Source organism: Ursus maritimus, unplaced genomic scaffold (assembly GCF_017311325.1).
Source record: "Ursus maritimus isolate PB19 unplaced genomic scaffold, ASM1731132v1 scaffold_3, whole genome shotgun sequence".
In the NCBI taxonomy this organism is placed as follows: domain Eukaryota; kingdom Metazoa; phylum Chordata; class Mammalia; order Carnivora; family Ursidae; genus Ursus; species Ursus maritimus.
The window spans coordinates 46,028,182-46,053,612 of record NW_024425563.1 but is presented as its reverse complement, the minus strand read 5'-3'; the positions used below and the strand labels follow the sequence as shown (position 1 = coordinate 46,053,612).

Below are 25,431 nucleotides of genomic sequence, written 5' to 3'. Positions count from 1 at the left end.
TGGCTGTATGCACTTAATGACAAAATAAATAAAGTAAAAATGGATGTAAAAGGAGAACACAAATATCATATTAAATATATATTATATATAATATTCATATTATATATTGTAGCACATATTACATATTATAATAACATATAATAATATATAAATATATATTAGAATACTGTACGGTGATGAAGTAACAACTGCTATATTCAAGACAGTAAGTAAATCTCACGAACATAAAGTAAGTAAAAATGTCACACAGAAAAGAGTACACATGAAAGGTGTCCATTTATAAAAATTCAAAACTAGTAAAAGTAACTTTGGACATTAGAACTCAGGACAGTGGTTACCTTGGGAAGAAGGGGGAATAGTGACTATGGTGGGAACATTGGTTCTCTTCTATTTCTTTATCTAGGTGATGGTTACATGGGTATCTTTGCTCTGTGAAAATTCATTTACCTGTACATTTGTGATTTGTGAATTTTCCTTTATTATATTATAACCCAATAAATAGGTTTATTTTTAGAAAGGAACAAAGCAGAATCAATCTTATATAACTTAAAATTATGTAAAATTTATGTAACATCGTGCACACAGGAATTAATTAAAATGCAATTTCGGATGTCAAAATGTTGACTTTTTCTTCTCTCTTTAAAAAAAAAATCTGAGGGGCGCCTGGGTGGCTCAGTCGTTAAGCGTCTGCCTTCGGCCCTGGGTCCTGGGATAGAGCCCCGCATCAGGCTCCCTGCTCTGCTGGGAGCTTCTTCCTCTCCCACTCCCCCTGCTTGTGTTCCCTCTCTTGCTGGCTGTCTCTCTCTCTCTCAAAATAAATAAATAAAATCTTAAAAAAAAAAACAAAACTGAATTGTTATATAACTTGTGTTACTTAAAAACAGACAAATAAATACCAAAAATGAAATCCAGAACATCTTCTGCAAATGGAGAACCTCCACTTGTCCAGGAATTCCAATCTTTTGGAATCAATCTTCAGAGTTAACCAATTATTGTGATTTCCAAGTCAATACCCAACCCAAGACGGCTCGTGCTCCAGTTTACAGCAGCACCCAGGGTGGACACAGTGCTCACCGTCTTCTATCTAGCTCTCTCTGCAGGTCAACAGACACTTCTCTCTCTGTCCTTGGCCAGCCTCATTTTCAGACCTCACATGCATCTCACCAGAACTGTTTCTGCTCTGACTCATTTAGCTTGCTGGGGCACCAGTTTTTAATGCTTTGGTCTAATTTATCTCAATTTAGACACTGTAATGTTATAAGTTTTCCAACATAGAGTTTCCCTTTACTTGAGCCCAGAAATATGTCTCTCAACTGTTTCCTTTGTCCAAGGTAGTTAACGTTGCAAAATATTTAAATTTCATATAGGTTATCGAATGGTTAGAATGACGGGAGAGGGTGGGGGGACGGAAGGGTACCTTTATGCATTAGACTACCCATAATTTCTTCTTGATCTATCATTTCTTCTAACATAAGTGAATAATGTATATCACAACTCAGTGACCCTTATGAAATCTGTTGTGAACTCTCATTTACTTTCCCAAAACAAAGTACTTTTAAGGTAGTATGCCGATGAGATTAATTTTTGTTTGGAGCATGGATTTGCCAAATGAAAAGCTCGAGCATTTGGAAAGCTGTAATTCCAAATACTCAAAACTACAGAACTGAGGTCCCAATGACGCCTCCAATAAAAAACTGCAGGAAAAAAAAAATTCAGGTCCAGAAGACTTAAATTTCTACTCTTGACTAACTAAGCAAAAGCATTCTTAATTTCTCCAAGAACTTTCTGGAGGTAAACAGTGTAATCATTACGTAGTCACCAATGCAGCCCTGCCGACCCTTGAGGAGCTGAGACCTGCAGACTGGAGGCACAGTGGACAGGCTTGGCCAGGAGCAACGTCTGACTCCTGAAGTGGAGGTCACACTAGGGGCATCAGCTGTACAGATTTGGTCCTGGGGCTTCATGTGTGAGACCCAAATGTGAGCACAGATTTGCCAGCAGAGATTACACTGAATCTAACTCATATCATTTGTTCAAGCTCCTTTCTGTTCCCAAATAGACTAACTCTCTCATTAATGATTTGCCTTTTTTTTTTAAAGATTTTATTTATTTATTCGACAGAGATAGAGACAGCCAGCGAGAGAGGGAACACAAGCAGGGGGAGTGGGAGAGGAAGAAGCAGGCTCATAGCAGAAGAGCCTGATGTGGGGCTCGATCCCAGATCGCCGGGATCACGCCCTGAGCCAAAGGCAGACACTTAACCGCTGTGCCATACAGGCACCCCAATGATTTGCCTTTTTGGGCTGAGTATTACCTTTTTGATTGTCATCTTGTCTCTTGAACAATATCTAAACTTTCGTCTTGTTTCACACGAAGCACTATGTACTTCAATGAACTCTGCTCTGTGGAAAGTAGGGCCACAGAAGACACACTTCGACCCTGCGTAGGGCCAGCCATGCCTTACTGGTGTTCGGGCTTTCGTTTCGATCCCACCACCTCCTTCCCCACAACCTACAGGTCCCGAAGCGTCTCCATACCTGATAGAAGTCATCCACCTGCCGCACATAACCAGCCACCTCGTCATCGGATTTAAAGATCTTCCAAACTTTTCTTTCTGCCTGCTTGTATTTCTGGGACCCCTTCCACTTCATGGTCATCAGAGAGCGCTCTGTCAGGGAAGCTGCCACAATGATGTCCAGTTGGCCATTGTAGATCAGAACCTGAAATGAAATGGAGCTGTGGGCAAACGCGGGATTCAGCAGGTGAAGCCGGCGTCTCTATCTAGGTACAGGTAGTGTGTGCACGAGAGAAAAGGTGATGGGAGGTTTTCCAACACTGTGCTCAGAGAAGCCAGCCCAGTGGGCGAGGGGGGTCATTTTCTTCCAGTTGGCCACACACACCAACAACCCGAAATCAAAGCAAGCCTTGGCTCAGCCATTGCAATTCTTCCAGAAGGTCGAACCTTCATAGGAATCAGCATAAAGGCTTCTCTCAGTTACAGAAGCATTCATGCTGTTTATCCAGTGATACCACTTCAATAAACAGCTATGTTCAAGAAGAGGACTGTGGTTACATTTCAGTGGAGCTGAGGGACACTACACCGTGGGATTTGCGTGAAGACCGCATTTCACTAACTTGGCTTTCAGGCTGGTGACCTGGGCATTGTCTCAGGAGCTGCTAATCCATACTGCTCCCTGCTCCAACACTGACTATACAGTGGCAACTATAATTTTTTGAGGCAGAAGGATAGAAGCAGGTGCTTCAGATTTGTCACTTGTTGGAGGCGACTAGGTTTGCCATGCCACCTACAGGCCTCCTTTTCTTAGACATGATAACCACTTGTCAACGATGAGGAATATCTTTTCTTCCTATAATACAATTTTTATTTATTTTTTGCTAAGATGGTGGATATTAGAGGAGAAATAACTCTGAAGCAACTCCTGTCTTTTCTCCAAAAACAATAAAACAATATTCAACTGGCTTGGGAAAGAATTCAGATACTACCCGGTACTGATAAAGTGTAAAATGGTGCTACTCTTCAGGAAAGCGATGATCCACTTTTAACAAAAAGACTTGAAAATGCTGAGACTCTTTGTCCCAAAAACCCCAGTTCGTGGAACGAATTTATGAAAATAAGCCCCCCCCCAAATATATATATCTATAACTAGTCTAAAAGTTCCATAATTAGTGAAGGGGTTAAATAAACTATGGTACAGAAATTCTACGGGCCAGTGCAAAACCATTTAAAATGTTTCATTGAACCACATAGCAACGCGGAAAATACTTCTCACATGCTGTTAAGTATGAAAGCTGAAAGTCAAATATATACCACAATCACGAATGTAGAAAATAGGCATACGTATTTACATATATGGAATGCAACTTCAAAAAACACAAATACAGTTGGTTAACTTAGGTAGTACAAATGTGAGTAATTTTCTCCTTTGTTTTCCACTCTTCTTAGGTTATTTTTATGCAACTAACATGATATTAATTCCCTTAAGTCATCGTCACTCAACCCCCAACAAAGAGGTTTTCAACTCCATGCTACCTTTGATCTACTTGGAAGTTCTGGTTTCGCTCAAGTGAAGACCTTTGGTTGAATCCTCAAATTGGATATAAAACGTTTCACTGCATATGTTTCCATCTCTGCCTTCCTGGTGTAGGCTTCTTAAAAGGCTTGCACATAATTAAACAGCCCAGGACTTTTACACACTCCAAATCCTCAAGCAGCAGTGGGCCAGGATTCAGCCTAACATGAAAGAGCCCTGGGCCTCTGCGGCCGGAGGTCGGGATCTTTTATGTCACCACCTCCGCTCTCCTAAGCAGAAACCCAAAGGGAAAACTCCTGATCGATTTAAAGTCTCTTTAAAAAACTCAATTCAACTCTAGCAATAAAAATTTGCATTGTTTATACAAAGAAATTGCCTCAAAGACCTTGGGTCCTTATGGCCCATGCAAAACTCCTACAGCTGTTTTGCCAACAGTATGGAAACAATTACACATGATCTGTACCAGGGAACAAGGCTTAACTCCTCCACCGTCCTAGGAAGGCCTGATTAACGAAGATAATCATCTATAAAGTCGTTCCTCTTCTAGAATTCCATGAAAAGACACTGATTAACTAGCAAACCCACAGTGCGTCTGGTTGGTTTCCACTCCGTGGCCACGCAGTGAAGCCCACATCTTTCTGGGTGTCTCTTGGAGCTACCTTACTATGGTCCGTATATTTTGAAATTGATTTGAAATTTTTATCTTTCAGGGATGCAAATTCACAGGTTACAGCAAAAGCAGGCTTATTTGTACAGCATTAGAGTACATGCTCGTTGGACTGAATTGAAATGAAGTCCGTCCCTGAGCTGTGCCCCTTGCGATTCAAGACTCATCACAAACAAGAGCACTAACTCTCTGGAACAAGGCAGCGTGGGGCTGAACTGCATAATTTTGTGCATGTGACCTGTAGAAGGCCTCCTTCTGGGGGCAAATGGAAACCTTCTTAAAGCAAGGAATACATTTTTAACTTCTAAAGGGCACGTAAGTCAAATGCAAAAAAAAAAAAAAAGAAAAAGAAAAGAAATCAGATTAATGATCAAGCGAGGTGATTTCAAAGCTGGCATTTAAGGCTGCCAGCATTAAATCTAAGAATTCCAGAGCTTTTATTTTTCTCTAAATGTCACATTTACTCTCATCAGGCCTGACAGGAGTATCTCCGTCGCCTTTAGGGCTGGGTGAGTGGGAGAGATATCCCAGGATCCAGTGACAGTGAGCCAGGGAGCCAGGTGGGTGGAGCGTAGAGGTGGGTGGTCCCGAAGCCCATGGGCACACGCTACTCAGCCACCCTTGTCCTGGTAGTCAGAGAAGTTCCAGCACAAGGCCTAAGCCCTGACAAGCTGGCCAATTATGAAAGATCTGCATACATTTCCTCCACATCTTTCTGGTGGGGTGACCAGCTGCCCGGGTCAGCCTGGCCTGAGGAGTTTCCCAGGAGGCAGGGCTTTCAGGCTAACCCTGGGATGGTCTGGGGCAAGCCTCTCCCTGAGGCTGCTGGTATTTTAAGCAACAAGATCTAAAGACAGAGAGGAGGAGACAGAGATGAATGCAGCTTTTAGCTACCCTTGTCTTTTCACTAGTGACTGTAACAAAACAAGGCACAAGGGAAAGACTGGCTGGATGGAGCTGGTTTGCAGTGACAACACCAGGCAGCCCCCCGAAACACTCAGTTTCCTCACTTTTCTTCCTGGACAGCTGTGACGCCTCAATTAAACAGCAAAGCCACTCCCTTGAGAGAAGTTTCTTTTCTTTTACTGCTTGGAGGTCTGACTGGTTAGCTTGGTGAAACTGATGGTTTTGCGAAGACATGGAAAAATAACATTAAAAAATCAATGAAGGCTATAATTCCACCGTTTGTACTCTATAAGCTTAACATTTTCAAAAAGATGCTTCAAACTTGGGAAAAGAATACATCAAAATACTAACAGTTAAGGCAGCTAAGAAGATATGAATGATTTGTTTTGACTTGACTGTTTTCTAGGGTTTTTTGGGGGGGAGGCAATGTAATTAGGATGTTTCTGTAACAAAAAAAAATAGTAAAAGAGGTTTGGGGAACTTGGTTGGCAAAAGCTGAGTCTTTACTGAGGAATAATTTGTATGGATTCAAATATTACCAGCTCTCAATTTTCATGACAACTAGGTAAATAGCCCAACTAGTTTATTTGTAGATAATCTTAAAAACCCATTCCAGAATTCAAGCATTTTTAAGACATGGTAGGCGGTGACTGGATTATAAGCATTTTTTTTGTTTGTATGTTTGGTCAAAAGGCAGAGATGAGAAAAGCGTTTTTGTTATTTACCTTCCAAAGTGCTATTTTGTACGTTCGGCTTTATTCTCTCACTGCTTCACGAGGTCGGGACGAGAGGAATTACAATGTCTGCCTCTACTTAACTGTTAAGGAAATTGTGACACAGCGAGGCGCCGGAATGTGCCCGAGATCCCAGACTTCCAAACTCCTACCTAGAACTCCTTAAGAAAAGAGCTAAATTCCTTCAAACCAACAAGCATTTCCTGACGCCCCACAGCTATGTGTTTAGTGCTACCGAAAGCCTCTGGGAGCGGGGAGTTGAGTGTGAGACACAGTTCACAACTCCAGTTCAGAAACAACCTTGGTCTGTTCGTCCAGCTCTGGTGACATCTCTCAGTCATTTCTCACTTTGGCTTTATGGACAAGGACGTGTACAGGGCCGTTACTCAGCGGGTGACAGATGCCTCACTTGTGTGGTAGGGAGTGCCACTGATGAAGCGGCTGTGGCAGAGCTTTGGCTCCCTGAGAACAGGGCCCTCCTAGCGTGTGCTCTGACTGCAGCCTTGCACAGGGCCTGGCCTCTGGGAAAAGTGCTGACACTTAGTGGGTAGAGTTGATTGCACTCTATAGAAATTTTCTGTAATGCTGTGGATTGCTTTGGCCTGCCTAGGTCCACTGTCCCTTCCCCGGATAACAGGACTCCCACACCCTCAATGGACCCAGCCTCAGTGGAGGCTGTCATCGCAACACCCTTCCTCCTTCGTACAAGGGATGAGCATCTGTCCTAAGCTAGGGCGCTCAAATGTTCTTTTCAATCAAACCTCACCTGTGGGCAGAGTGACGTAGGGTTCCCTGATGAGTCTGCCCATTAGGTTTCCTACCTGGATCCCCAGAATTTTCCTTGGTCCCAATCTTTCCTCACTCCAGGTCTTCAATTTTTCCACGAATTCTGTGACCTATCACGTCTTCTGATCAATTCCTTCTATGCTTCGAGTAAGCAGAGTTGTTTCTGTTGCTGAAAGCATGAACTCCAAACTTCTACACTAAATGGACCCGTTGTCACGCAGGCCCCAGCGTGCAGTAACCCCCAGACATGTGGCTTAGCCTCCGTGGGCTGCATTCCCTTTTCTGGACATGAAGATGGGAAGCCTACATCTCATTGTAGTGAGAGTAGATGAGATACCGTGCACAAAGTTGCTAGCATCGTGCCTGACGCAAATGAGCAGTTCAGCGCGTGTTAGGTCCTCCTCCTTCTCTAGTAGGTTGGTAACTGGAGAATGACTAGAAAGACTCGATAAATGTCTTTCTCTGCTTGACTTATTTCGCTTAGCATTATCTCCTCCAGTGCCGTCCATGTTGCAGCAAATGTCGGGTAATCGTTCTTTCTGATGGCTGAGTAATATTCCATTGTATATATGGACCACAACTTCTTAATCCAGTCATCTGTTGAAGGGCATCTCGGCTCCTTCCAAGATTTAGCTATTGTGGACAATGCTGCTATGAACATTGGGGTGCATATGGCCTTTCTCTTCACTACGTCTGTATCTTTGGGGTAAATCCAGCAGTGCAATTGCTGGATCATAGGGTAGTTCAATGTTTAACTTTTTAAGGGACCTCCACACTGTTTTCCAAAGTGGCTGTACCAACTTGCATTCCCACCAACAATGTAGGAGGGATCCCCTTTCTCCACATCCTCTCCAACATTTGTTGTTTCTTGCCTTGTTCATTTTTGCCATTCTAACTGGTGTAAGGTGGTATCTCAATGTGGTTTTGATTTGAATTTCCCTGATGGCTAATGATTTTCAACATTTTTTCATGTGTCTGTTAGCCATTTGTATGTCTTCATTGGAAAAGTGTCTGTTCATATCTTCTGCCCATTTTTTGATTTGATTATTTGTTTCTTGTGTATTGAGTTTGAGAAGTTCTTTGTAGATCTTGGATACCAGTCTTTTATCTGTAGTGTCATTTGCAAATATCTTCTCCCATTCCGTGGGCTGCCTCTTAGTTTTTTTGACTATTTCCTTGGCTGTGCAGAAGCTTTTTATCTTGATGAAGTCCCACATGTTCATTTTTCTTTTGTTTCTCTTGCCTTTGGAGATGTGTCATGAAAAAAGTTGCTGTGGCTGATGTCAAAGAGGTTGCTGCCTATGTTCTCCTCTAGGATTTTGATGGATTCCTGTCTCACAGTGAGGTCTTTCATCCATTTGGAGTTTACCTTTGTGTATGGTGTGAGAGAGTGGTCAAGTTTCATTCTTTTGCATGTAGCTGTGCAATTTTCCCAGCACCATTTACTGAAGAGACTGTCTTTTTTCCACTGGTTGTTTTTTCCTGCTTTGTCAAAGATTAGTTGCCCAAAGGTCATAAGAGCCAAGGGTCCATTTCTGGGCAGAGAAAGACAATTATCATATGGTTTCACTCATTTATGGAACATAAGAAGTGGGAAGATCGGTAGGAGAAGAAAGGGAAGAAGAAAGGGGGGGTAAACAGAAGGGGGAATGAACTATGAGAGACTATGGACTCTGGGAAACTGAGGGCTTCAGAGGGGAGGTGGGTGGGGGAATGGGATAGGCTGGTGATGGGTAGTAAGGAGGGCATGTATCGCATGGTGCACTGGGTGTTATACGCAAGTAATGAATCGTGGAACTTTACATCAAAAACTAAGGATGTACTGTATGGTGACTAACATAATATAATAAAAAAATTATTATTTAAAAAAAAAAGAAAGACTCAATAAAGCCCTTCCTCTAAAATAAGCCTTCAGAATACGTGGACAGTACTTTCATGTCCAATTCTCGGCTGCCAATCTCACTCTTCCAGAAAAGGCCTACAGTAGGAGGAAATCCAGCCAGGATAAACCTGAACTCCATCTATTTGAACACCTGAAATAACATGCCATTCACTACTAATTTTACACACATTGGGCACAGTATCTCAGCAATCTTTTCTTGGTAGTCAGAGCCATAAATTTATAAACTACTCTTGTAAAGGAACTTTAAGTTGTGAAGCATGGGATTCCAGACTGCAAGGAATTTCCCCATACTTCACTGATGGAAACCTATGGTGAAGAGTATCGCTTTTAAGAGGACATTTTTGAATAACAGCAGAATGCTCTCATTCTTCTGCTGGAAGACCTGTACCAAGCATTGTGCATCCATGATTTCACAACACCCCTAAAAGCCTGCTGCTATTTATTCCACTTTCGGGGCAAGAGGCAGAGGTAGAGGTGGATGAGGGAACTGGCAGTAGAGCCAAGCTCCGATCTGCTCGAGTCCTAAGTGTGTGCTTCTAACCCGTGCTCGGTACTGCCTCACTGTCTAAATCCCTGCCCCCCAAAGGAACACATGGAACAGGTGGTTTATTCCATACTTGTAATTCCACAGGCAAGAAGCAAACCTAAAGGTAAGCCTGGAATGAAGGATGCCTGTTTAGAGTTGACAGCACAGGCTCTGTGGCCGGGTTTGAATCCTAACTCTGCTGCTCACTAGCAAGATGAGCTTAGATTGCTCAATCTGCGTAGAGCTCCATTTCCTCATCTGTAAAATGGGTGGAAGAGAAGCGTCTACGACAGAGGGTCCCTGGGAGGATGACATAACATAATGCATGTAAAGCTCTCTGCATTCTAGGCACACAGTAAATGCTCCGTGAACGCTAATAGCTGTTGTTATTATCAACACATTTGAAGAGCTCAGCATAACTATTCAAATAGCTCCAGAATTTCCAAGTTAAGATGTTACCTGTGAATTACAGTTGTGATTTAGGACGTACTAAGAGCTATAATTCTAATACAACTGCACTAGCCCATCGGTTTGACAAAACAGACAGCAGGGGCTCATAAAAGTAGGATGATGTGTGTGCAGACAGAAGGACTGAGCTCCAGGCCCAGCTCAGCCTCCCGAGGCCTGGGCTTATTGAGTGACCTTGGGTATGTCAGTGACTCACACTGAGCCTTAATTTTCTCTGTGAAGTGGAATATTTATATTCTGGGATTGTAGGGAGGGCTGGATGGGCTGTGAGATGCAAAGTGTCCTGTAACCTGAAAAGCAAGATTTTATCAGTGTTGTGGTTACTTTTGATCAAGAATAGTCTGAAAAGTTTGTTTCGGTAGTGGAATGCAGAGGTTTAAAGTTGGCCTGTGTTCAGCCTGCAGATACATAATCGTGTTGTCTACATGGTGTTGCTGCCGCTTTAGCAATGAGAAGCTGGCATTTAACGACTGGGAGATCTGACCAAGCTGTGCCTGTATTTCCACTCACCCACAGTGAGCTAACCCCAGGCAGTGGCTGGCCCCCTCAGACCAGCCCCACCCCTTCCTCCGTGTCCCTCCTGACAGAGGCGCAAGGGCACCTGTCATCTACTCAGTGCTTATGCTACTGTTTTTCTCAGGAGAGGAAAATATTTCTCTGTATCTATGTCTTTGTCATTGGTAAAAAAGAAAGATCAATAGGTCTCAATCCAACTCTATTCATTTATTTCCTTTCCTTCCTGGATCCACAGGCAGCTGAATTTCACTTCCATTGACAATGGAAAGGAAGTGGCCTTTTGTCTGACTTGGAGGAAAGAGTACACGCTCACTTATGTATGGAGTGTATTTTGTTTATCTGTTTGTTCAATCCGCTCCTGGGAAATATCTACTTATTCAAGAGTAAATATTCATGGAGAGCCTGAGGACGAGACACCCAGGGAACAGGTAGGAAAAGATGTGACCCCCATCTTCCTAACACTCCAGACTCTTTTTAACTTTCCAAAGCAGCGAATAATTAGAAGAGGAGAGGCATGTTTACTCTTTCATCTCGAAGTTTTCCTGCAAGAGGGGTCAACGAAATGTCAGTTCCACTTAAATCTTTCTAAAATCTAGTCATGGGTGCCTAGGTGGCTCAGTTGGTTAAGCATCTGGCTTCAGCTCAGGTCATGATCCCAGGGTCCTGGGATCGAGCTCCGAGTCGGGCTCCCTGCTCAGCAGGGAGTCTGCTTCTCTCTCTACCCCTCCCCCTGCTCTTTCCCTTTCTTTCAAATAAATAAATAAAATCTTTTAAAAAAATAAAATCTAGTCATTTCAACATCTAAAACCATAAACTTTTCATGTTTTGGATTTATGTACTTGAGGGTTTTTTTCATGGATTTAACTCAGCAAGAAGAGCTCTCCCTAGTAAAGACCTGATGAACAGAATCAGGTGATAATTAACCTTATTTTACACAATGCACACCTCTGAAGGGTAAGTATTTTCCAGGCAGATATAAAGCAACCAACCGTTAACCAAGATAGCCATAGACCAGTTTACCCGCAGACACACCCCCAGAGAACCCCCCCTCCCCGGGGCCCTCTAAAGTCAGATTCTGACTTCAAGTAATTTAGGGGGTTGCACATGACACTTAAAGGGGAAAAAGACATCTGTGCTTTTCATGGTGGCTGTACAACTGAATACTTGAAAGAAGGGATTTGGGGCAAAAAGGTATATGAATGTGATTTTGATGTATTTTTACTGTCACCAGTAGAAAAGTGTAAGACTGAAAATAAATCATGTGAGGGCCACTTACTGATCTAAACCTTAGCCTTTTTTTTTTTTTTTAAACCCAAACTGAAACAGACGTGTTACTGACAGAGAACACAAAGCTTTTCTCTCTGCTTTCCCCACTACTCCTCTACTTATTAGGAAAATTACTGAAATGCCGCCAAAGGGGGCTCTGGTCTCTCAGTAGGACAGGAAAGCAAACTGTGCTTTTGTGAGAAGGCTGGATTTTTGTTGTTGCATTTTTAGACGAAAGATTTATGCTTATATTTTGGCCCATTTACAATCCATCATAATACTTTGCAGACGAAGTTATGCTCTTTTCCCAATGATCTAGTGACCTTAATCTCTAACATTTTGTGGTTTCCTGTTTGGGGAAATGATTGAACAGCAGCCTACGCTATTCCAGGCTGCACAGCAGTCCCAGTTGGCCGCTATCTGTCTTAGTTTCGAATGTTCTCCTGCGCACTAAAAAAAAAAAAAAAAAAAAAAAAAAAAAAAAAAAAAAAAAAAAAAATTTTCGATGAAACTCCTACAAAGCAGCCCTCCACACTTCCTCTTCTGGCTGCCTTCCTTATCATTCTTCTATTACAAACCCCATTGTAGCCGGGAGTTCTTTCTGCCTGCAGCAATTAGCATGACCCACCAGTGCCTTTCTCCTGAACAGAAAAGAATTAACTTCACTAATATCCTCTTCAACCTAGGGTTATTCCCGAGGGTTTCCCAAAAGCTCAACTGCAAAAGAAAAACTGAATTTCAGTTGCGGAGGATAATGTTCCAGAAATGTTCGCGACTGCAGGCAGAGCTGTTATCCTTTCACAGACCATGCCTCAGTCCTAGCTTGGCCATTGCTTGCTCTTTTGGCTCTATCTCTTCCCGGTGATTCTGCAGGGATACAGGGCTGTAATGCAGGAAGCCGGAGTCCTCAGGGCCTGCCACCAGAAGACTGGTGGGAAAATAACGCAACCATTGAATGAAACAGTAGTCACTTCTGCAACCAAGCTGTTCTTCAAAAGGGACATATTCTGCTTCCAAGTTTAAGGAGAAGGGAAGACAAAGAAAGAGGGAAAATGAACTTAGAATAAACAGCCCCATGTGCCTGCCATTCCCCTACCAGCTGGTTATGCCAAGACGTGTAAACAAAAACGAAAGTGGAGAAACAAGTTGGAGTGAGCATCCAGCGATTATACAAATAATGTCTTTTGGCCAAAGAAAATTATTCCTGCTTTCTTGCAACTTAACTCTAAATAATTCAGTTGCTTTTAGAGGGGAACAAGAAGCAAAGCCAACTTGAAAAGGGTCCAGCAAGCCATCACTGCAACCCAAGGATCTTTGAAAGAAAATTTAACTACCTAGAATAGCACACTTAAAATTACTTCTAATAATGACCCAGAATAATATATTTCCTCCAGATGGAGTAGAAAAGTCATGGGGGCCCACTCGAGGGGTGTCTTCGCTCAGCTTCTTGTTTCGAGGGCTGCTCTCAGAGCCCTTTTCTGACTCCCTAACCTCTTAAGAGTCGCTTCTGACCCTCATCACAATAACCGGATTTAACGAACTGAAATTGCCCCAGGAGCAGGCCTATCCGTTCCCCGGATGAGTCTTTCCAGAGAGGAACTGTCCTCCCTGCTTGTCAGAACGCCAGCTTCAAGATCACACCAAGGATCATCTCCAAAGACTGTCTCATGCTTGCCAAGGTTATTACTCTACTGACAGGTAGGCCAAGGAGCCAATTCTTTCCTTTTCCACATTATTAAATGGACTTCATTAATGAGTACACGTTTGCACTCAACCCAACCAACAAGAAACAGCTCCATGCAACAAATACAAAATACTGTCATTTATAATTAAATCTCTAGGTATTGACCTGCACTAATCAATATAGTAGCCATCAGCCACATGGGGCTAGCGAGCACTTGGAACATGGCCAGTCCAAACTGAGATGTGCTATAAGTCTAAGATACACACTGGATTTTGATGACTTCGTACAAAGAAAAGAATGTAAAATATCTCAGTAATTTCTTAATATTGATGGCATGTAGATATAATATCTTGGGTATATTAGGTTAGAGAAAATATTATTAAAATTAATTTCACTGGTTTCTTTATATATTTTTAATGTTCCTTCTGGAAAATTTAAAACTGCATACGTGGCTTGCATTATATTTCTATTGGAGAGCAGCCATGTATGCCTTGGGTTTGGTAGAGCCTGCAAAGAAAATCTGTCCCTCTGTCAACAGTTGCCAAGTGACAGACACAACCTGCAAAGACAGCCACTGTAAGAGGAGCAATCTGCAGTTCACTGAGCTGGACTCCGGAAACTGGAAAGCTGTCCATTTGCAGGAGTGGGAGTTGTTCCTACAGCCTCAATTATTCCAGGAGCTATAGAAAACTCCTTGCCATCAAGTCCCCTTCCAGCTCCCTGCTCCTCAACATCACTGTCACCCAAGTTCAAAAATAAAGAGCTTTGCTATAAATCTGAGTGGGTCCACCAAGGGTTTTGAGAGGGAGAAAAGGGAAGTGGAGGCCCTGACACTATGCAGTGTCCCTGGTGCCTGCTCTCCCTTCTGCCCAGGAACGGCAGGGGGATGACCTCCCTGAGGAAGGTATCCCAAGGGCCAACACATAGCAGGGTGGTCTGCCACAGGAGAGATGCTTAACAACCTCAACAGACATCAGTTTAGAAGTGCTCAGAAGGGGCGCCTGGGGGGCTCAGTCTGTTAAGCGTCAGCCTTCGGCTCAGGTGATGATCTTGGGGTCTTCAATGGGAAGCCTGCTTCTCCCTCTCACTCTGCAGCGCCCCCTGCTTGTGCTCTCTCTCTCTGTGTCAAATAAATAAATAAAATCTTAAAAAAAAAAAAAAAAAAAAAAGGAAGTGCTCAGAAGGTCCCAAAGGAACGCAAAAGGTGGGAAGGGAGGCCCTCTACTACGCCACAAGTAGAGCAGGCCTCAAGGTGCGGTCCAGTTTGTATTCTGGCTGCTGGCCTGTGACACAGGTCAACCCATCAGCCTTCTCTTCTCTCATCACCAACTTCCCTTCCAGCCTGAGAAAGTTCTAGTTCTCTGCAAATGAGGATTACTTAGCCTTTATATTAGAAGAGGACAAGAGTAAATAGGAACTCATCCAAGGAGTCAGAAAAGCCACTTCCGGAAGTCTAATTCACCCCTGTTTTCATCAGTCCCCAGGTGAGCAGCAAAGTTAGTGAAAAGTTTCCAACCAGGCTGATGTCCCCATGAGAGAAGACATGTACCTGGCTGCACAGCTCCCTTGTCCTTACCAAATTAAAAAAAAAAAGTCTGTACTCTGTGCTCTTTATGTTTTTACCTACACAGAAAAACCTGGTATCAGTCAGATGCAAGATTCTCTGCCCCATACCCTCAATAGTGATGGTCCATCAAAGCCGCCCCAGGAGCTTGCAGTTAGTTTGGGGTTTTTGTTGGTTGGTTTGTTTTGTTTTTCTCCCAAAAGCATAACTCCCCCTTGTTTGGTAAGTAAAGCACTTTTTGCCTATTTTTTTTCCAGAGAATAAGCTCAAAGGGATTGTGCAAATCACTGTAACAAATACGAAGACTGTGAGGAGGATAAAGAAACAGACATGAATATTCAGAGTGAACGGAGCCCAGGGAGACACAGAAGAGGCAAGACACAGGAGGTCAGGGGCTCCTGCCCTGCTCCTCTTTCAAAAAGCCTGGTTGAAGTTTCTAGCTTTCATCCAGTCACGTGTCACTCAGCACAGGGTTCCTGTGCTGTGGTGTAGACTGTTACCCAGTGACAAGACGTGGGACAAGTCGACGGCACAGATTGACCCATGGCAGGGGTGTGACCGGGCAACTCCTACAAGCAGGGCAGGCCCATCCAGTGACGCCATGGCTCTGGAAGAGCCCCAGGGGCTGCGACGGTGGTTTCCTCAGGCAGTGGCAAGAGTGTGAACATTGCCTCCCCTTTTGGACCGATAGACCAGGCTATCTGCCACTGAATTAAGTCATACTCAGATGGAAGAAGAGGAAACTCTGGTGGAAAAGGCACTAAACCTCGAGTCAGATTCTGTGGCCAATGGGCCGAAATGATGATGGCGAAGCTTAGAAAAACCCAAACACTGGCTTTGTGCATTCTGGCTCCAACACAGCTAAGTATGTCACTATCTAACATACAGACAGAATAAGCACCTGGTGCCAATCCATCTATTAAACATTAGCAGAGCTTTTTTTTTTAACTTCCTTTTTTTAAAATTAAAAAAAAAATTAAGGCTTTACTATTTTCCTCCCACTGCCCAGAGGATGGTGGTGGGCACACCCCGGTTTCCCACGGTCCAGGGTTTTACAACATTTGTGTCAGTGTTTGGCCCCTTCTCCTGTCATACTATGACATGAGGACGAAAGATGGAGAACCTAGGGCAGTGTGGTGACGGTTACTGCACAGATCCCTGGATCTGGAAAGGATGACTTCCCCCACTCTTTCCCTATTTATCTTTTCAATGTCAAGTCAACTGATGTAATTGCCTGTATTCATAGCAGTTGGCTTTCACAGCAACTGGATTTAAACATGCTTGTCTCAGCATATTGATTTTGAGATCCACAGAGCCTACCTAGCAAATGGTATCGCCATTTATTATCTTTCTCCTCATACCGCCCTCACCCTGCTGCATTTGGGTGACTCCAGATTAAATCCTACATTTCCTGTTGCCACAAATCACAAACGTACCTTCTAAGGTTTTGAGCATCACGCGAAAATAAAATAAAGCCCTTGCAAAATGGTGACGGTGCTCCCCAGGCAGAGCAACTGAAAACAAACAATTCACACAGAATATATTTTCAAACCGCTTAAAGACATAAGTAAGAGCAAACAAAAATACGTGTTGGTTCTCATTTGAGCATTTCATCGCAACATAAATTTTAAGGACAAACGAGAAAAGGTGTCAGAAGCATGGCAGGTTTGGGTGAAGTCAAAATCTGTTTCCTAACTTATGGGTATTCTCTTTACCCTTTCTTCATGGAAAAGCTTAAAAATTAAAGAAGGCCAGTAGAAGTCCGTTCATAAAAAAAATGAATGCTGCTCTTGCTTGCACTTGGATTTTAACTGAAACAGGTAAAATGAATTCATAAGGAAGTCTGCAGCATACATTGGTTTTCAAACGTATACTGTTTTGATTTGCCTGTGAAGTTTGCTTGTCTATAGGCTATGATTACATAAAACAAATGTCCCAGGATTAGCTTCCTTCTCTTTAGTTAGGCTTCACTGGGAGCCACTTCCTCCTACCAGAAGTTTATCATAGAAAGGAGCTGGCATCCCTTCATTGTCTTCAAAGAGTTTGGAAGCAGAGTGATCATGTCAGCTTACAGTCAATAAAGCCAGACTTTTCTCGTCATGCTTTGACAGAAGCCTAGAGTCCACCTAAAAAGTTGAAAAATCAGACCTATTTCAGTGTTCGAGTTTTCTTGTATGCTAGAAACTGTCATTTGTCAGATCTCGTTTCCTGGCCACGACTGCCATTTTACCATCAGAAGATGTCATTAAGGAAAATGCCACGAGCAATTAGAATGACCGCTAAAATGAGTTAGATTTACTAGAAATATTTACCTTTCAAACTTTTTTTTTTTTTTAAAGATTTTATTTATTTATTTGACAGAGATAGAGACAGCCAGCGAGAGAGGGAACACAAGCAGGGGGAGCGGGAGAGGAAGAAGCAGGCTCATAGTGGAGGAGCCTGACGTGGGGCTCGATCCCGTAACACCGGGATCACGCCCTGAGCCGAAGGCAGACGCTTAACCGCTGTGCCACCCAGGCGCCCCTACCTTTCAAACTTCTGAGTCACGTTTGTGAATCAGGAACTGCCCATTTCTTTTTTTTTTTTTTTAAAGATTTTATTTATTTATTCGACAGAGAGAGAGATAGCCAGCGAGAGAGGGAACACAAGCAGGGGGAGTGGGAGAGGAAGAAGCAGGCTCATAGCAGAGGAGCCTAATGTGGGGCTCGATCCCACAACGCCGGGATCACGCCCTGAGCCGAAGGCAAACGCTTAACCGCTGTGCCACCCAGGCGCCCCTGGAACTGCCCATTTCTAAACGAAGATCCTTTGATAGCCTGGGATAAGTAAACAGAACTCTAACGACCTTGGTGTTAAGATGTTGCTCTAGTGGTAAAGCTGAGAAACATTAAGATCCTGAATTCTGAAGATGCAATTAGTTGAAATTTAATGAGCTGCAGCATGAGAAATGACAGGGAAAGGTAACTTTATATTTATGATTCCCTGACAAGATGAACTTTTAAACACAGCAAACTAAGCCCCACCCCAGGGCAAGTCAACCTTTAAAAGCACAAGCACGTGGAGGTAGGGACTGGCATTTGGAGATGGTACCTCCTGAAATTGCAGTGGCTTCTGAAGAGCTTAGCAACAAGAGCAACTTCAAATCCAAGGACACGGCTTTGCTTTCGATCCAAATGGCCTTTAGGTATAGAGCTGTAGCTTCTGTTGGCTGAAATAATGGTTTCATACAGGAAACACACCACACACACACACACACACACACACTCACATTCTTTCTCTCACGTACGCTTAGACTTTGAAAATATAGCTCATATATTGTTGGGAAGGCAAGAACTATAACCAGACAGAGAAAGGGAGGTTAAAAACATATTAAAAAAATTTTTTTTAAAACAAAAATCATCACAAGAACAGTGTAACTTCTTTATCAGAAAGGACTAAGGACCAGAGCACAGAGCTCTACAAAGAACAAGCTATTCAAAGCCAATAGCTCTTAGAGAGTATGGGCTGCAATTCCTAGATTTTAGAGATATCCTTCCCACCTCCTACCACATTTTATTATTTTAAAAGTCAAGATACATCTTATAATCAATGTATGAGAGTATATTTGTTTTTGTTTTTTAAAAATGCCGCTTAAAGAGAAAGGAACATAATACACGTAATCAATGGTAATCAGACTGGTGAATTACCTGCAGTTACTAAAATCAAACCTGAGTTTATTGTAAAGACAGCTATGGTATAAATGAACAAGCCAACTGTCTTTTTTTTTCTGTCATTCTGTCCTTTTTTCCCTCCTTTCCTTCCAAGTTTATTCATACTACTATATTCTAGGCGCTATACCAGGCAATTAAATCAGAACCTTTGGGGGAGTGGGCCATGATTAGGGATTTTTTTGAGGCTCCCCAGGTGCCTCTAAAGCCCAAGGAGCAATGCAAACCATAGCCAGAGTGGAAGTTTCAGAATGGTAGGAGAAGGGCAAGTTAAAGGAAGTAAAATGTATTAGGCAACATCTACTCTCTGTCAAGCCTTTTGACATTACTTCCTTTTTCCCATGACAACTGTTTCTTTTTTTAAAAAAAAGATTTTATTTATTTATTTATTTATTTATTTATTTATTTATTTGACAGAGAGAGAGAAGGAGAGAGAGAGAGGGAGCGCACACCAGCAGGGGGAGAGGCAAAGGGAGAGGGAGAAGCAAGCTCCCCACTGAGCAGGGAGCCAGACATGGGGCTCAATCCCAGGACCCTGAGATCATGACCTGAGCTGAGGGCAGATGCTTAATGGACTGAGCCACCCAGGCACCCCCCACCCCATGACGATTCTTTCATCATTAAAATTTATTCAGACACTGTGCTAGGTGACCTGCATAGAGTGGTGAATAAGAAGGTAAGGTGGCTACCCTTATTATGCTTATTGTCTATGAGATAAATAGGGTTTTACAGCTTAGGGAGTGAGAGGGAAATTTAAATTCTAGGCAGCTTGACACCTGACCCTGAACACACCCTTACACCAAATATCAGGGAACTGGAATAGAGTATGATTTGCAAGGTAAATTTATTGCCCACTAATGGGCATATAGGGTGAGGTATATCATAATGAACTCTGATTTTAAAGCAATGTGTATTCTGCTTTATGAAACAGAATAATGCTTATTGTAGGCTTTTGGTAGATTTTTATCAAGTCAAGAAAGTCTCATACTATGTGCTAGGCTGAATAATACCCCCTCCCCAAAGATATCCAGTCCTAATCCCTGGAACCTGTGAATGTTACCTTATATAGCAAATAAAAAATAAAGGAAGGAAGGAACAAATGAACGAAGGAACAAAGGAAGGAGGAAGACAGATTTTGCAAAAGTGATTCAGTTAAGCACTTTGAGATGGGGAGATTATCCTGGATTATCTAGGAGGTCCCTAAATGCAGTGTCATGTGACCTTCTAAGAGGGAGGCAGAAGAATATTGACCATAAACCAAAAGAAGTCCATGTGATCACAGAGGCAAAGACTGAAATGAGGTAGCCACAAGCCAAGGAATGCCAACAGCCACGAAGAGCTGGAAGCGGCAAGGAATGGATTATTCCACAGAGCATCCGGAGGGAGTTGGAGCCCGACTAACACCTTCATTCCAGCCCAGTGAAAGCGACTTTAGATTTCTATCCTCCAGAACTGGGAGAAAATAAATTTCTGTGGTTTACACCATCAAGTCTGTGGTAATGGTATTACAGCAGCCATAAGAAACTAATAGAGGTACTATTCCCAGTTGGCTAAGAATTTTATTGTAAAGGCATTTTAATTTTATTAAAAATCCACTTTGAAAAAATTTTTTCTAATCTTCTAACATTCACTAACTATGTAGTTTTCATCCTTTTATAGAACATAACTTTTTTGATACACAAGTTATGTGGATTTACATTTTATTTATATTTTTTGGATATTTGTATGTATATTGTTATTCCTGATTTCTAAAGTCATGATATGTGGTCAGAGAATATGGGCTATATGATGCAAATTCTTCCAAATACTTGAGACTTGCTAATTATTCTGTTTAGAGGTTTATATATATATTCATTAAATCAAGCTGGCTAATTATATTGTCCAAATCTTCTTTGTCTTACTATGTGCCACTTTGTGTAATTTCTTCTAATCCGTGAATTTTATTGGCAGCACTGTCTAATCTGTTCTTTATCCCAAGCACTAGGTTTTAAATACAACAACTGTATTTTTCATTTTTAAGAGCTGTTTTTGCTTGTCCTTCAAATCAGCCTAGCCATATTTGATGGTTCTTTGCTGCTTATTTCTACACTCCTTTTCTAAGTGCTTAAAAATTTCAGACCTAGTTATTTATGTTCTATCCCTCATATTCCCCATATCTGTAGGGCGTTGGATATCCACATCTTTTGTAGTTGTTTCTGCTTATCCTCAGCAATGGGAGCCTGTTCACCTGCAGAGTGGGTGATGGTTGATAGTGAGCTTACTTTTGTGTTGAGCTTAGCTAATAAAAATCCGAAGACCCAAAATACCTCTAGGTGTTGTGTATTCGCTTCTGTTGGTTGCCAGAGTTCACTACCACCATGGGACCAATTAGCCCCTCCATGTGTCCCAGGCTTGGCACCAGGCTCTCAGCTCAGCAAATGGCCCTTACTTGGGCCCATGGCCCAGTCACTAACTGCAGAGCTGAGGTCATGATCTTTAGGGCCACACTGTGTTACAGCTCCTGCTCCACAGAACTCAGTTCCCTATCTTTTGTTTTTCTGTGTTTTTGCTTTCTTTTTGTCACTTCGAGATCTTCTTTTGTTAAAAGTGTGGCAACTGTATTTGTTGCAATTTCATCTGAATTTAGCTGTGTTTCAATGAACGGGTCTTGCAGCATCTACTCTATCATTGTGCTGGAAGTAGAAACTGAGTCTACCTTTTATCAACGATACTCGTATCTGTCTTTTTCACTAGGCAGACAATCAAGCCTTTTTTGTTTTTTAATCCATGAGCTTTACTCTTTACAGCAGCTTAGGCACACAGCAAAGTTGAGCAGAAAGTGAGACCGTCCCATTCTCCCCCCGTCCCCACATATGCACAACCTCCCCCACCATCACCTTCCCCCACCACAGTGGCATGTTTGTTACAACACAGGAACCTATGCTAATGCATCGTTATCACTCAACCTCCCTAGTTTACACCAGGGTTCACTTGTGGTCGTGTACAGTCTATGGATTTTGACAAATGCATAATGACATGGATCCACCATTGTAATATCATACAGGATAGTTTCACGGCCCCAAAGACCTTCTATGCCCTGCCTATCCGCCTCACCCTCCTCCCTAACCCCTGGCAGCAAGTGAAACTTTGACTGTCTCCATAGTTTTGCCTTTTCCAGAATCTCATATGGTGGGAAACCTAGAGTGTATAGCTTTTTCATATTGACTTCTTTCATTTAAGTTTCCTCCGTGTCTTTTCATGGCTTGATAGCTCATTCTTTTTAGTGCTGAATAATATTGTCTATTGTCTATACTACAGTTTATCCACTCACCTACTAAAGGACATCTTGCTTCCAAGTTTTGGCAATGACGAATAAAGCTGCTATAAATATTTGAGTGAAGGATTTTGTGTGGACATGAATTTTCAGTTCATTTGAGTAAATACCAAGGAGTATGATTACTGGATTATATGGTAAAAGTTGTTTAGTTTTATAAAAACTAAATAACTTGTTGTTATTGTTTAACAACAAGAAGCAAACAACAAATTGCCAAACTATCTTCCGAAGTGGCTGTACCACTTTGCATTCCCACCAGCAATGAATGAGAACTCCTGCTGCTCAGCACCCTCCCTAGCACTTGGTGTCGGCAGTGTTCTGGATTTGGGCCATTCCCATAGGTGTGAAGTGGCATGTCATTGCTTGGCAACACTCTGATGATGTATGATGTTGAACATCTCTGCATAGGCTTACACGCCAACTGTGTATCTTCTTGAGCGAGGTTAAGGTCTTGACCATTTTTTAATTGGGTTGTTCCTATCGCAAAAACTTACAGTTCAGGTTTTCCTACCCTGGCATTGGTTACTATGGAAGTTTCTGCCCAGATAAATTGTGGTTCTCTGTATTCACCTCTTTCCAATTTGTGGAAAAGTGGTTTGCTCTCTGACCTCACCTCTTACAGATCTAAGAAGAGTTGTTGACTTTTCAGTTTGTTTAACTTTTTACTTGTTCTTCAGATCGAGTGGTAACTTCGAAGCTCCTTACATGCTGAACTGGAAACCGAAAGTCTTTTAAGTCTTTCTCATTTTTGTGTTTTCCACAGTTTCTTATATAACTCTTGTATATAGCATGTGCTTAAGGACTTTTGCTAAAATTTGTTGAACAATATTGGTAATAGCTTATATTTTCAAGCACTTTGTAACCACCAGTCACTATTCTAAGTGTTTTTACATATGTAATCTATTTAAACCTCACAAGAACTTACTTCTAAGTACTATTATTATTCTCATTTTATAGATAAGAAAGCTGAAGAACAGAGAGTTTAAGTATCTTCCTCCAAAGGAACACAGCCAGTGAATGGTGAAACAGAATTCAAACTCAAAATACTTGAGAACCCATGCTCATAACCATTATGCTCTATGACCCAGCTAACCCTAAAAATCCTGATAGTATTGTGATCTGACTTAATCAAGAGAACTCCAATAGTCCAACGGATTATTTCTTCTCCTACTTATTTTGGAAATTGCTAATATATTTCAATTTACTGCCCAAACATCTAGTTAATGGAAGCGAATAACTTTGAGTACACATTCCCTGCAAGAAAAGATTATGTTTCTACGTAGCCCACACAGCAACTGATGTGCCGTGGGCCTTCTCTTAGTTCCTGGAAACTGATGAAGATCTTCCTCTGCCCATCAGAGATACTCCACATGGCCTAACATGAAGCTAGTACTGGAAAAAGAGTTCCACGTTCTTGTGAATAGAAACATGCACTATTTTCTATGACAAATTAGCACTGACACTTGCCTAATAGAATTTTGGGGGTGCTAAGGTTTTAAGACAACCCAGGTTGTTCTGATTCTACTGCATAGACATTGAGGTTCACCACCATTAACAGACAGGCCAAAGATAATCACTGCCCCGTAGGCAACACCAGCTGGAGCAATGAATATGCATCCTGTTGGAGCAGCGGCCACTTTTTGGTCTGCGCTCAGACTGGCTGCATACTTTGTTCTCTTTCTTTGCGGAAACATGGTTTATCTGTACCACCAATCTATCCCCTTTTTTTTCTGACAACTGATTTGGAGTTGAAAGCTTAAAGAATATTCTGATTTCATTAGAATTCATTTTGGTAGGTTTAAGATACATGGGAAACAGGGACAGAGATGTTTACATATCAAATTCTGGATCATTTTTAATCAGTATATTCTTTATCAATCAAGGGGATACTTTATGGAGATTAGCCAGTATCAGGAGGGTTTTTCTTATTGGGTGAGCTGCATGTTCCTCCCTATCCTTACTTGGCTGAGAAAAGAATGATATTCTAGTGAAATTTAGGCAGTGAGAAAATATATCTCCCAAGGACACAAAAAATGTACGTAGAACTTCCTTAACTGCTCTCCACTCAAAAAAAAAAAAACAACAAAAAAACCCCCCAAAAACAAAAAAACCAAAACAAAACCCACTTTGTATTCTTTAATGTTATATTATAGCCCATTGTTTATGTCTTGAAAACACAAGTGTTCAACTCTTTTTGGCCTAATGAATTTGTAGATAATATCTAATGAATCATGGACAAATTTATTAGATATATTTTTGATGTAGCACCTATTTATAGGACAGATGTTTCATTCATTCATTCATTCATTCATTCATTCATTCATTCATTTGTTGTTGACGCCTGCTCCAGGCTGGTGCTGGAATGGACAGCCTGTAATAACAGTACCAGGGTGCTAAGTGTGGCCACTGTGGTAGAGACAACATGGTCTGAGAGCTCGGAGAAGAGGACAACCAAGTATGTGCTTTAAAAAGGTGTGCAGACGGGCGCCTGGGTGGCTCAGTCACTTAAGCGTCTGCCTTCGGCTCAGGTCATGATCTCAGGGTCTTTGGATCGAGTCCCACGTTGGGCTCACTGCTCAGCGGGAAGTCTGCTTCTGCTTCTCTCTCCCTCTACCCTTCCCCCCTGCTCATGATCTCTCTCTCTTTCTCACTCTCTCTCAAATATAAAACAAACAAACAAAAAAAGTGTGCAGAGAAGGCTCCAAGTAGGCAAGCACTAAGGACCCTGATGGAACCAGACACAAGGGTGGTTGAAATTCTGACCTCATCTAGCTAGACCCTTTCTTTCTTAGAAAGTATTTCACCAGGTTCTGCAAATTTATAATGGGTTTGTAGACTGCATGCATTGAGCGCAGATTTCTTTTCAATAAGGGTTGTATGTTGAGGGACTCAAAATGTGTACTAGAGGCAGCACTACAACATGGGCCTTCGAGGTCTGGCATAGTACAGAACACAATCTAGTAAGGGTACCTTTGGCGACAGACTCCCCACACAGTACTGAGGGCTGTACACTGAACAATCCCAAGGGAAAGTGTTCCTAACATAGACCTTGTAGACATGTGCATTCCTCATGGCAGAAAATGGTAGTAAATTAAAGTAGTATATGAGGAGTTTTTTGACCAATGGAAATACAATATCCTGAGGGGAGGCTGTCTTTTTTCTAATTCATACAAAGGTGTGTCAGCTACTGGCTGACCTGGTTTTTGTTCATCTCAAACATTACACTTGCCTCTGCCAGGAACTAGAGAGAAGGTGGCTCATCTCAGGTGGCGGTCCCCTCTGTCATGAGCACACTTAGGCTGCGGAGCTGCCCCACAGACCAGGCCTAGGACGGAGGAT

The 25,431-nt window shown here is 42.2% G+C and overlaps 1 protein-coding gene across 3 annotated transcripts in view; it reads right to left on the bottom strand.

Moving 5' to 3' along the window:
- The window catches only part of CPVL (carboxypeptidase vitellogenic like), a 127,207-nt gene that overhangs the window by 27,449 nt on the left and 74,327 nt on the right, over nucleotides 1-25,431 (bottom strand). For all 3 annotated transcript variants that reach the window (XM_008686445.2, XM_008686446.2, XM_008686447.2), the window contains one exon: nucleotides 2,538-2,720. In XM_008686445.2, the coding sequence (XP_008684667.1) occupies nucleotides 2,538-2,720 (183 nt within the window). The remainder of the gene's footprint in view (nucleotides 1-2,537; nucleotides 2,721-25,431) is intronic.